This window comes from Xyrauchen texanus, chromosome 45 (genome assembly GCF_025860055.1).
Source record: "Xyrauchen texanus isolate HMW12.3.18 chromosome 45, RBS_HiC_50CHRs, whole genome shotgun sequence".
NCBI lineage: Eukaryota > Metazoa > Chordata > Actinopteri > Cypriniformes > Catostomidae > Xyrauchen > Xyrauchen texanus.
Window position 1 is genome coordinate 3,647,170 of NC_068320.1, and position 13,591 is coordinate 3,660,760.

At 43.3% G+C, this 13,591-nt stretch overlaps 1 protein-coding gene across 1 annotated transcript; it reads right to left on the bottom strand.

Annotated features, from left to right (window-relative positions):
- Positions 1-486: 486 nt before the first annotated feature.
- Positions 487-6,632, bottom strand: LOC127637235 (uncharacterized). The gene is made up of 2 exons (XM_052118192.1): positions 5,439-6,632; positions 487-594 (listed from the first exon to the last, which is right to left on the bottom strand). Exons 1-2 carry the CDS (start codon positions 6,393-6,395, stop codon positions 487-489), a joined length of 1,065 nt encoding a protein of 354 aa, XP_051974152.1. The 5' UTR covers positions 6,396-6,632.
- Positions 6,633-13,591: the final 6,959 nt, after the last annotated feature.

Sequence of the window (13,591 nt, forward strand, 5' to 3'; positions counted from 1 at the left end):
CTGTCTAATCTATCCTGTGTAAACTATAGCAACACATCGCAAACAGTATCTAAAAACCTGCTGAACATATATTTTTTTCCATTCATTCTTTCTCTTTTGCTCCTCTTAGGGTCTTGTGGGAGATGAGGAGAGTTTTTGTTCTGGCCCAGCAAGCTCACAGCAGCCTGGAACCCGACACAGTTTTGTACAAGAGCACTTCCAAGCTCAATACAGGTTAGAAACCCTTTAGTTTTTCATTTATGATCATATCTGCCCTTTATCATTCTGTCTGTGTATTGTACTCTCCTGGGACACTGTGTTGGAACAGTAAGGAATTTCATAACTCCTCTATAACTATACGTGGTTACATTGTCTTAACATGAAATACATTTTACATAGGGCAAAATTATTTTATACTGAAATTTTGTGTACAATGTAGTGTATAGTTTCTCTCTATACACAGACTGTATAGAGTAGAATGCATAGTCTCCCCTCATACAAATGGGCTCATTCGGCAGTGCATGCTGTGTGAGCGCTCTGGAAAACAGCAGGCTTCGTGCTATTCATCGTCTCCCTTAGGCTGCAGGGCTGTTGAAACATCTGCGCCGGAACTATCTGCAGAGTGAAAATGATTATGTTATTCACAATAAAATCACACTCCACTGTAGAGAATATTACGAAAGCAGTATTTTCACCTATTTTTGGTGTGGCAAAGACCTTCTTGCCAACGGCATTTTTGCTTTTGCAGATGTGAGCAATATGCAAATGGTGGATATTACGTTTTCAAGTGAGCTGGAGTTATTTGATTAGGTCTAACTAGTTTTTCCCCAATGCTAAACATTCTAAAGTACCAAAGCTCTTTATAAATATCCCACCTTTCTAAACATAATCTGTATGAAAGTTGATTTTTCTCCCAGCTTCATGCTCACTCGCATTAAGACTTCCAGAAGCTGTAAGACAGGTAGAGGTCGACACAGCAATTTTCGTTGATCAAGAGAGAAGCTTCCGCCTCTTAGCGAGTTCTTGATTTCACCGCTTCATTTTGTAATTGAATTACCTTGCTGGTTGCAGAATGATTTACACTTCAGATTCTTCTCTGGTTGTTTATATATCTATTCCCAAGACTAACACAAGAAGTATGGCTGCGTTATGTGCTTCCAGTTATTGTATGTGATTACAGTCAATCCATCTTGAGAAAGTTTTGCAATAGACATTGCCTGTGCAGGTTTTCTAATAATCAAGTCAAGTCATTTTTATTTGTATAGCACTTTTCACAATACAAATCATTTCAATGCATCTTAACAGAAAAGTATTTAATGTCTGTAAGTCCTCTTTGAGCAGTTAATAATCTCTGGTAAGATATGAAATGTAGGTAGACAGAACAGTTTAGAAGTAAGCAGTCGTGATCATCAAAGTCTAGATTCAGAGTCTGCCTGCAGCTGTGACCGTGTCTTGTGTTCAATAATGGAGCTTCAAGGTTTAGAATTTTCCTCAAGGAGGGTCTTTTTAGTGGAGAAATTTCAAAATGAGTTCCAGGTTTTTGTGTCTAGTTAAAGAGGTAGTTCAAATTCAAATTCTATAAGTATTTACTCCCCATTGTGTAATTTGAAACCTTAATGATTTTTTTTCTTCTACTGTGGAACACAAAAGGAGTTATTTTTAGCAGAATATCCAAGCTGCTCGTTCCATACCATGAAAGTGAAGGATTACCACAATTGTAAAACACAACCTGCTTTCATAAAATTACATTACTATGCCTACTGTTCATTTTTGTAAAAGAAATTTGTCATGACACCTTCTATGTATTGCAGCACATTGCTGTTGTATTAATCTCTAGAGGTGTCTCAACAAAAATTATTTATGATCCCTTTCACACAGATCACCAGTAAAACTGTTGATTACTACAGCAGTTTTCTCCATGTTCCTCATACAATTATGACATCTTAACACTTTTACTATAATGCATGACTTGCAATGCAATATATTTTAACATTTGCATTACATAACCAACTACATTTACAAGTTTGTTTTAGCGTGATCAAATTTTGCAGTATCTCAATTGATAGAGGGTTGTACTTGTGATGCAATGGACAGGGTATATGTCCTGAAGAGCACTGTGAAAGAGTTGACACATAAGATGAAAGTGTAATAGAAGCACCACAAAATGACATATTGCTCCAGCAATTGTATTTTTCATCCCACATTTTGCTTTTATGACACTATCATTTAGGTTTAGGTTTAGTTTGAAGGTTTAGGGTAGGGTGGTAGGTAGGTTTTGTTGATTAAAAACTCGATAGACCATTAACTCATTAAATGAGTAAATTCATTTTGCTTTTTGCACAACTGCTGTGATACCTGTATGGCACCACATAATATCATATCAAAAGTGTTGCCGTGTTTCAGTGAATAATGACCTAAATTTCTGTTCCTCACACAAAACTATCATATGGCTTCAGAAGAATTGGAGTATATTGCACGAGTCAGACAAACTACTTTTATGATGCTTTTATGGATTTTATATTATATGAAAATAGATTTTAGCTTTATTTTATCTAGATGACCTGATGTAAACACCTTGAAACAAGCCATAAACATCGAACTCTAAACAGACTTAGGCTGGTCCCTGTTCACCTTCTTTAGATTGTTTTGACTGTAATATTTTTTTTTTCATACAGATTATTTTGGTCTCTCTGGTGATGAAAGTGAGAAAACTGAGTTAGACTGTTTTCAGAAGAGAACTGTGTAGACCTGGACAGAGGCCATAGCATATTTTGTTTGGGGAAAACTAGTTCTATTTGCTGTGCTGCCAGCTTGTTTTTGTTAAAGTTGCTGGCTGCCAAGGTCCCTTAACTGTAGATTGAGTGAAGACAACCAAATGCTTACATAACCTGTCGGTCTCACCAGCCTGATGCACCTTGACTACTGAGTAGAAAAGAGATGATTACAGAGAGCTTACAGCTAACACAATTCATAGAAACTCTGGAATTTAAGCTTATTCTATATGTAAAGGGCATGCAAAACATTTTGTTATAAAAAAAAAGAGGTAATAGAACCTTGTTCATTGACCAGGACTTCACAATGTGAGATGTCGTTGTCATTGTGGTTGAATCATAAAGAGGCAAATTTGCTGCTCCTTCAGATGCAAGTGGTTACCAAGGTGATCATTGTATTCCTCAAGCTTTCTTACAATAAGTAGCTGCAAAGTAACTACTCCTGTTTTAATCAGTGGTTCGCTGCTGGTTTTACATTGTTTTTTTCCATGCTGTCCACTACTGCTCTAATTTCCCACTAAGTCGAACTCTATTCACTGTTAAACAAGAGCACCATCTCAGTACCATCAAGAGTCATTAGCAGGCTCACATAAAATCTGCACCCACAGAACTGCACATAAAGCCCTGCTGATTTTGTGCAAGTTTTACACATCTCCTGCCCCTTGATTCATAAAATAATGTGGCTCAGTGATATGCCCGAAGCCGAATACCTTATTCGGAAAGGCACAAATAACGACATCAAAACAAATAATGAATTCAGTGTAAACGTGTGAATGTAAATGCATAAGATGTGATTTCAAGTTCAGAATGGATGGCCACATTCTCGACTGTCTGTCGTTTGCTGACAATCTCCGTTAATTATGAGCATCATAGAAATCTAAGCTTGTCAAGACTCAAGAGTATTAACTATATCATACATATTTTCCACTTCTTGAAATGTCTGATCTGTAACACATTAACTCCAAATTTTTCACACAATTCACATGTAAGGATTTATAAACCAACCTGAGTGCTTTTGAATTCCTGACCAGAGAAGTAATGTTTTTGTAGCTGAGCTTGACTGTAAATTGATCACATTTATATACACATTATCGATTAAGGTAATTATCTGGTTAATCCTTTATTTAAAAAATGTTTAAATGCTCCATAGATGTTTAAATACTTCATATAGTGTAAATCTATTCAGATTATCCAGAATACACAGAGGATTGCAAAAAAAAAATATATATTTTTTAGAAATATATAGAGGCTTAATTTTGCAATTAATTCCACTGCATTTCTCCAATTCTGCACATGTAATTTAACTAACTATGTCCTCCATAAAAATATGTGAACAAAAAATAAGCCTCGAATGTATCATAAAACTTTCTGATAGATATTTATAGTGCTTTAAGTTTGTAGGCTATATTAATTGATGCTCATTTCTTTTAATATTCGTATTTGTATTTAATATTCATTGCAAAATGTGTGTGTAACAAGGTAAATGGTAAAGGAGGAGGCAAGAACCGGCTTGACAATATAAATAATAGTTTAATAATAAACTAAAACAAAAAGACACAAACATAAACACATACAGGGCATCTGCCCGTAACACTCTCTCTGTCGAACTGCCGCCTCCGGTCGCCTTTATCCCTTTTGGGGTTGATCAGCCTGATTAGGAGCCGGGTGTGCAGCATCACGGCCCCGCCTTGCCCTCCACAGTGTGCTTTACATTTTACATTTGCTTCACACCTCGTGCCTCCAGAATAACTGTTATGACTTGTGTGGGACAGGAGGAGGCAGACGAGTGGTTAGGATCCAAGTGCGGTTTTATTGGATAAGAACAAAAAATAAACAAACTCAGGAACAAAGTAAAAGGTCCACGATGGGAAAAGGAAACTAAAGTACAGGCTGGAACACAGGAGGGGTGCAGAAGTGACTGGGCAACGCACATCCGCGGAGGGTAGGGTAAACCTGAAACGACAGATGGGTAACCTCGGACGAACAGACAAACTGGCAGGGAACACGAACAGAGAGAGAGTCATAAACGACATAAGCGAAAACATGAAACGTCAACGCACGACAAAGGGAAGGGAAAACAGCGGGGTTTAAATAAAGAGACACGGTAATGACAAAATGACAGACAGGTGCAGACAATAACATGCAGACAGGGCCGGAAACGACGGGAAGAAGGGAAGTGTAGTTTTCACAGAGACAGTGAAACACGGGCGGAACAACAAGGAAGACATGACAGGGAGCGTGAACGATAAAACAGAAAACACGGGGCGGACGACAAGGGAGCGTGACATGGAAAGTGACTAGTGACGGGTGAAACAGAAAACACGGGGCGGACGACACGAAACACGGTGCAGACGACACGAAACACGGTGCAGGTGAGCGAGACCGTGACATAATCCCCCCTCAAAAAGACCGGATTCCAGACGGTCTTAAAATGAACAAAAGAAACAATAAAAAGGAATGAGGAACCCAGGAGAGAGGGGGTAGACTGGGGGGAAAACAGACAGACCAGGGGGAGAACAAGGGGCACAAAGACAGTTCACGGGGGTGCAAGGGGTGCTGAGACAGGCCAAGGGGACAATTAGGCAGTCCACAGGAGGCAGGCAGACCAGGGAGGTCGAGAGGGTAGACAAGCAGACCAGGGAGGCCGAGAGGTCTGGCAAGCAGTCTATGGGGGTGTGCGAAGGGGACCGGGTCCGGCAGCCTGGGGGGCATCAACCGGGCAGGTTCAGGAGGCCTGGAAGGCGGCCACAATGCGGGGATAGGCCTGGGGGGCTCGGGAGCTGGCCACGAGGTGAGCACCAGATTCAGATCAGGAGGTCTGGGAGCGGGCCATGGGGCAGGAGCTGGTTTGGGTGGCCCGGGAGCTGGTCTCTGGGCAGGGGCCGGTACAGGGGACCTGGGAGGTGGTCGCAGGACAGAGGCTGGCGGAGCCGTGTGAGGCGGAGCCAAGGAGGACTTCGGAGGCGGAGCCGTAGAAGACTTGGGAGGCGGCGCCGAAGGAGGCGTAGGCAGGGCCGTGGGGGGCTCAGGAGGCGGAGCCGAGGGAGGCTCAGGAGGCGGAGCCGAGGGAGGCGATTGCATAGAAGGCCCATGAAGTGGAGCCGAGGCAGGCCCAGGAAGTGGAGCCGAGGGAGGCTCAGGAGGCGGGGCCAAGGAGGGCTTCGAAGGCGGAGCCATAGAGGACTTGTGAGGCGGCACCAAGGAGTGCTCAGGGGGCGATGCCGAGGGAGGCTCAGGAGGCGGAGCCGAGGGAGGCTCAGGAGGTGGAGCCGTGGTAGGCGGTGCCAAGGAGTGCTCAGGGGGCGACGCCGAGGATGGCTCAGGAGGCGGAGCTGGGGAAGGCGCCGGAGGCGGAGCCGAGGGAGGCTTCGGAGGCCGAGCCGGGAGAGGCAGAGCCGGGAAGGACCTAGGAGGCATCGGAGGTGAGGCTGAGGGAGGCTCCGGAGGCGGAGCCGAGGGTGGCTCTAGCGGCGGAGCCAAGGGAGGTGGCGCCGTAGGAGGCTCTTTAGGCAGTGAGCTGGAAGGCTTCGAAGGCAGAGCCGAGGAAGGTGGTGCCGTAGGGGCCTCTAGAGGCGAGGCCCTAGGAGGCTCTGGAGGCAGTGCTGCGGGAGGCTCAGGAGGCGGAGCCGCGGGAGGCTGAGCCATAGGAGGCGGAGCCGTAGGAGGCTCGGGAGGCGGAGCCGTGGGAGGCTGAGCCGTAGGAGGCGGAGCCGTAGGAGGCTTGGGAGGCGGAGCCGTGGGAGGCTGAGCCGTAGGAGGCTCGGGAGGCGGAGCCGTGGGAGGCACGGGAGGCGGAGCCGTAAGAGGCTCGGGAGGCGGAGCCCTGGGAGGCTCGAGAGACTTGAGAGGCGGAGCCCTGGAAGGCTCGAGAGGCTTGAGAGGCAGAGCCCTGGAAGGCTCGGGAGGAGGAGCCCTGGGAGGCTCGAGAGACTTGAGAGGTGGAGCCCTGGAAGGCTCGAGAGGCTTGAGAGGTGGAGCCCTGGAAGGCTCGAGAGGCTTGAGAGGCGGAGCCCTGGAAGGCTTGGGAGGAGGAGCCCTGGGAGGCTTGAGAGGCGGAGCCCTGGAAGGCTCGAGAGGTTTGAGAGGCGGAGCCCTGGAAGGCTCGAGAGGCTCGAGAGACTTGAGAGGCGGAGTCCTGGAAGGCTCGAGAGACTTGAGAGTTGGAGCCCTGGGAGGCTCGAGAGACTTGAGAGGCGGAGCCCTGGAAAGCTCGAGAGACTTGAGAGGCAGAGCCCTGGAAGGCTCGAGAGGAGGAGCCCTGGGAGGCTCGAGAGGCGGAGTCCTGGGAGGCTCGAGAGGCGGAGTCCTGGAGGGCTTGTGGGGTGCTGGCTCTAAGACGGGCACAACCACTGGCGCTGGCTTTTGGACGGTCCTGGCTACTGGCGCTGGCTCAGGGACGGTCGAGGCTACAGGCGCTGGCTCTTGGACGGCCGAGGCGACAGGCACTTGCTCACTGACGGCCGAGGCGACAGGCACTGGCTCACTGACCTCTGAGGCGACAGGCAGTGGCTCACTGATGGCCAAGGCGACAGGCACTGGCTCACTGACCTCTGAGGTGACAGGCACTGGCTGGTTGACCGTGGTTGACGAGGGCTCAGGCTCGCTGACCGTGGCTGACGAGGGCTCGTAGACCGGGGGAGGCGTGGGCTCTGGCTCGCAGACCGGGGCAGGCGTGGGCTCTGGCTCGCAGACCGGGGCAGGCGTGACAGGGAGAGCCCGGGACGGCTGTAGGGTCTCCACTGTGGGTGGAGAGGTAGGGTCCTTCTCAGCAAGGCCCACAGTGAACGATGAGCTGCACAACAGTAAGGTCACCTCCAGGAAGTCGCGGAGTGTCCAGCCGCGCGATGCCGGCGGCAGCTGCTCCTTCAGCCAGCCAATCAGGTTGTCCCTGAAAAAGACCACCAACGCTGAGTCCGGGAAGTCTGTGATGTTCGCCAGACGGAGAAAGTCGCGAACGTGGTCCTCTATTGGACGGACTTCTTGTTTCAAGCAGAGCAGGTGGTATCTGGCTCGTAAAACCGCTGGATCCATAGTTGGTCGTGCGTTCTGTTATGAATTGTGTGGGACAGGAGGAGGCAGACGAGTGGTTAGGATCCAAGTGCGGTTTTATTGGATAAGAACAAAAAATAAACAAACTCAGGAACAAAGTAAAAGGTCCACGATGGGAAAAGGAAACTAAAGTACAGGCTGGAAAACAGGAGGGGTGCAGAAGTGACTGGGCAACGCACATCCGCGGAGGGTAGGGTAAACCTGAAACGACAGAAGGGTAACCTTCGATGAACAGACAAACTGGCAGGGAACACGAACCGAGAGAGAGTCATAAACGACATAAGCGAAAACATGAAACGTCAACACACGACAAAGGGAAGGGAAAACAGCGGGGTTTAAATAAAGAGACACGGTAATGACAAAATGACAGACAGGTGCGGACAATAACACACAGACAGGGCCGGAGACGACGGGAAGAAGGGAAGTGTAGTTTTCACAGAGACAGTGAAACACGGGCGGAACAAAAAGGAAGACATGACAGGGAGCGTGAACGGTAAAACAGAAAACACGGGGCGGATGACAAGGGAGCGTGACATGGAAAGTGACTAGTGACGGGTGAAACAGAAGACACGGGGCGGACGACACGAAACACGGTGCAGACGACACGAAACACGGTGCAGGTGAGCGAGACCTTGACAATAACAGTGTTCTACTTGCACACTGCTCAGACATAAATGAAAATTCTGTTTTAGCAGATATTAATGTCAGAAATTCCAGCAGAAAACACAGTTTACAACATATTCCACAGTTTATGTTGCCTATCTTGTGAGAAAAAATAAAGAATATATCAATAATATAAATAAATAATAATAATAAATGTAATAATAATAATAATATAAAATATAGCTGCAAGCAGCAATGCGGATTCCTCCTCAAAATGGCAAATCATTTAAAATTGATCAGTAGATGGTTGGGGATAAACCCTCCCAATTAAGGAATTCAAAAAAACATGTGTTAGTCTGATTCCTAAACAAAACATTTTCAATGTACAGGAAAATCCATACGGACCTTATGGATCCTTGAGGCTTTTTGTTCCCAATGAGAAATGCGGCATGTACACCAAGTTTCAGAAGAATTGGACAAATGGGGTGGATATTATATCATTTTGAAAAAAAAAATTTGGGAGCGTGGCCTGTAGCGCCACCTATGGGCAAATGTTGGTCATTCTTGGTTTGTGGGTTCCTGTTGGCCTGTAGTATAAATGTACAAAATTAGAAAATATTTGACCAGAAAATGGGAATTTTGGGTGGCCTGTAAGCGCCCCTAGGGGCGAATGTGGGCCTTTCTTGGTTTGTGGGTTCCTGTCGGCCTGTAGAATCAATACACCAAATTAGAAAATGTTTGACCAGAAAATGGGATTTTTTGGAATTACCTGTAAGCGCCCCTAATGGCAAATGTTGGCCATTTGTGGTTTGTGGGTTCCTGTTGGCATGTAGTATCAGTGTACCAAATTAGAACATTTTTGACCAGAAAATGGGAATTTTGGCATGGCCTGTAAGCGCCCCTAGGGGTGAATGTTGTCCATTCTTGGTTTGTGGGTTCCTGTCTGCCTGTAGTATCAATGTACCAAATTAAAAAATAATTTGACCAGAAAGCGGGAATTTTAGCGTGGCCTTTAAGCCCCCTAGTGGCGAATGTCGGCCATTCTTGGTTTGTGGGTTCCTGTTGGCCTGTAGTACCATTGTACCAAATTAGAACATTTTAGACCAGAAAATGGGAATTTAGAGCATGGCCTGTAAGCCCCCTAAGGCGAGATGTCAACCATTCTTTGCTTGAGTACTTCAGAGTGATGTCATCTTGAAGCATGTTAGGTTTGAAAAACCATCAGTCAAAATTACATTTGATTTATTGACAGGTATATATTGTTAAAATTTGGACATTTACATAAACACGCCCCTTTCAGACATTTTGTATCACATTCATTTTTCCTAAGTAATGTTTTCAAGGATGTCCATTCTACAAATGTGTACCAAATTTCAAGTCAATTGGAGCTCACGGTTCAGGAGAAGAAAGAGTATTTTTAGGTTTTATGCAAATTTTTCAGCGTCTGGGAAAATCCATCATGGTGAAAGTTATGGGTCCTTAAGGCTTTTTGTTCCCCATGAGGAATGAGGCATGTACACCAAGTTTCAGAAGATTTAGACAAATGGCGTGGAAATTGTATCACTTTGAATGAAAAATCACTTTGAAAATCTCTACTTTCACTTTCACTTCTCTCTTAAGATTTTTTTTCTGTTTTTTTTGTGTGATTTACATAAGCATATCACAAGCAATTTTATTTGAAAGACTATCTAGGCACATAATAACACTGTATAGCTGTGACTGTTTATAACTATTTCAAAATGTAGCCTACAAGCTCACACTTTAAATGGTCAGTGCTTTGATTTTTTAAATCATTAAAATAGCAACAGATCCAGTGAAAAAAATGGAGTGATTGTGTTTACATGCCATTCAAAAACGTGGCATTTTACAAGGTAAGAGAAATAAAAAAAACTTAAAATAATACCATTTGTACTTCTCAATTACTTGGGAATGTCTATGTTCAGGACGAAGGCTAAATTGTTACTGTCTCTTTAAGAGGCTTTTATCGCATGATACTGATACTTAAGGCACAGTTCAGTTTAATCTTTTGAGAACTGAGAAGTATCATTATTTTCGTTTTGTGCCATGCTTGTTGCATTTGTATTCATTGTGAGATGATAAAATACAGACTACAGTGAATGGTTGATTTTGTTCACTTGAATTTTGTGGCGTGTTTCAGAAAAATAATCGCGAAGACAGAGACTGAGCACCCTGTTTATTTATTTTACAAAAGCACAAAGGTTTTGTTGTTATTGTAAGTGTACACAAATAAAAGTACACATTTCATAGTTCAGTAATGATGTCTTGCATGTTTCTGTATGGGCAAAAATGGCCTTAGTATTTTGTTTAAGTTGTTTCAGCTGTTTGAGAGAAAAATATAGCAGGGCGTCATCTGGAATAATGCCAGAATAAAATATAATTATTCAGATTTCTTTCTCAACTGTTTGTTCACTTGAGACATAACAGACTCCTCAATATATCATGTATTTTGACACTCTGTTGTATGAAATTGTCCGTTCAGGCGCTAAGCAGCAGCGAAAGACATCGAGTCGTGTGAGTTAGGCCTGGCAGCGGCTCGCTGTATCACACAAACAGCTTCGCAAACATGTATTTGAGTTGTTTTGACATTTGTTGAGTTGAATAGTGTAAAATCGGCTAGAATGTTCAAACAGGCAAACATTGTATACAACCGACAAACCTTCATGATGATCGCGAGCAAAAATGATCTCGCCTCGTGGTTTAGCGTGTTGTCAGAGACAATTAAACAACATCATTCTCGGAAGTTTTGATACGTTAGGATTGATCAGCCCATCCCTACTTTCTTTAGACATATGTTTCATGTTTGTGTAAGTTTTTGTGACGTGTTTCAGAAAGATATTAAGCTTAGACAAAGAGCACACGGTTTATTTTCTTTATTTTACAACAAATAAAAGTACAACTTTCATAGTTTGTGGCGATGTATTAAATGTATCTGTATGTGCAAAAATAGCGCAGTATTTTGTTTAAGCTGTTAGCAGCTGTTTCGAGAGAAAAATCTTAACAGGACACCACAGCGGCATCCGTGTTGTTCACAATAATTCATAATTAAATATATTGATACCCAATTTCTTTATCAACTGTTTGTTCACTTGATACATAACAGACACCCCAATATATCATGTATTTTGGTGTATGAAATTGTCCGTTCAAGCGCATGAAGCTGTGAGCGAACTCTCATCGGCGTCGCGGCGTTAGTCGCGGCATGGCTCGCTTCGCTGTGTCACACAAACTGCTTTCGAAAACATTTATTTGAGTTGTTTTGCCTTTGTTGAGTTGAATAGTGTAAAATCGGCTGAATGTTCAAGCAGGCAACCATTATACACAACCAACAAACCTTCCGTGAAGATCGCGAGCAAAAATGATCTACGCCTCGAGGATTGCGTGTTGTCAGAGACAATTAAACAACATCATACTTCGGAAGTTTTGATACGTTAGCGCTGTCTCGATAGAAAAAATCTAACAGGACATCACGGCGGCATCACTAGACCCTTCAATAATTCATAATTCAATATATTGATACCGATTTCTTTATCAACTGTTTGTTCACTTGAGATATAGCAGACACCCCAATATATCATGTATTTTGGTGTATGAAATTATCCGTTGAAGCATAAGAAGGAAGCGAACTCTCATCGGCGTCGCGAGCGTTAGGCAGCTTGCAGCTCGCTTCGCTAGTGTCACACAAACTGCTTTCGAAAACATTTATTTGAGTTGTTTTGCCTTTGTTGAGTTGAATAGTGTAAAATCGGCAGAATGTTCAAACTGGAAAGCATTAAGACACACAATTGATTTGACATACCTCCGTGCAGGCACTAAAATGTCTTCTGTAGTCTAAGTCTGGAGCTCCACCCACTAGGAGACCGAAATGCTTCATTAGAGATTGCTACAGAAGAGCTGCATGTAGTAGACAGAGTTACTCCAGTAGAGGGAGCCTCTTTGCTCAGCCAATGTAAGTGAATGGGATTTTACATGTGGACCATATTTGTCCAGTAGAGGAGCACTTTTGCTCAGCCATTGTAAATCAATGGGATTTTAAAATTTTGATCATCTTTTGTGTGTACATTTACATAAACCACGTCCATTTCAGCCATTTTGTATTGTATTCATTTTTTGCTAAATAGCGTTTGGAAAGACATACATACTACACACGTGTGCCAAATTCAAGTCAATTGGAGCTGAGGTTCAGGAGAAGAAGAGTTTTGTAGGTTTTCCAAAATTTTCACTGTACAGGAAAATCCATAATGGCAGAAGTATGGGTCCTTGAGGCTTTTTGTTCCCCATGAGAAATGAGGCATGTTTACAAAGTTTCAGAAGATTTGGACAAATGGGGTGGAAATTATATCACTTTGAATTTTTTGTTTTTTGGGCGTGGCCTGTAAGCGCCACCTATGGTAGAATATTGACCATTCTTGGTTTAGGGGTACCCGTTGGCATGGAGTATCAATGTGCCAATTTAGAAAATTTTGACCAGTGACTTTTTTGAGCTATTGGGGCTCAAGGAGAGAAGAATAATAATAATAATAATAATAATAATAATAATAATAATAATAATAATAATAATAAAACCGACAAATACAATAGATTCCCTCCTTACGGAGGAATCTAATTATTAGATTCCTCCGTGGGAGGGAATCTATTGTATTTGATAGGTTTTATTAGATTCCTCCGTAGGAGGAATCTATTGTAATTGATGGTTTTATTATTATTATTATTATTATTAGATTCCTCCGTAGGAGGAATCTATTGTAATTGATGGTTTTATTAGATTCCTCCGTGAGGAGGAATCTATTATGATTGATAGTTTTATTATTATTATTATTATTATTATTATTATTAGATTCCTCCGTAGGAGGAATCTATTATATTGATGGTTTTATTATTATTATTATTATTATTATTATTATTATTATGTGTGTATTATTATTATTCTTCTTCTCCTTGAGCCTAATAGCTCAAAAGTCACTGGTCAAAAATTTTCTAAATTGGCACATTGATACTCCATGCCATGGTACCCCCAAACCAAGAATGGCCCACATTACGCCCATAGGTGGCCTACAGGCCACCCAAAAAACAAAATTCAAAAGTGATACAATTTCCACGCCATTTGTCCAAATCTTCTGAAATTTGGTGTACATGCCTCATTCCTCATGGGGAACAAAAAGCCTCAAGAA

Coding starts and splice junctions, on each gene's coding strand:
- LOC127637235 (XM_052118192.1), bottom strand. CDS start 6,395: ATGGCTCAGCCTCCCGCGGCTCCGCCTCCTGAGCCTCCCGCAGCACTG. Junction 595..5,438: donor CCCCCAGGCTGCCGGACCCG/GTCCCCTTCGCA, acceptor TTCACTCTGCAG/ATAGTTCCGGCGCAGATGTT.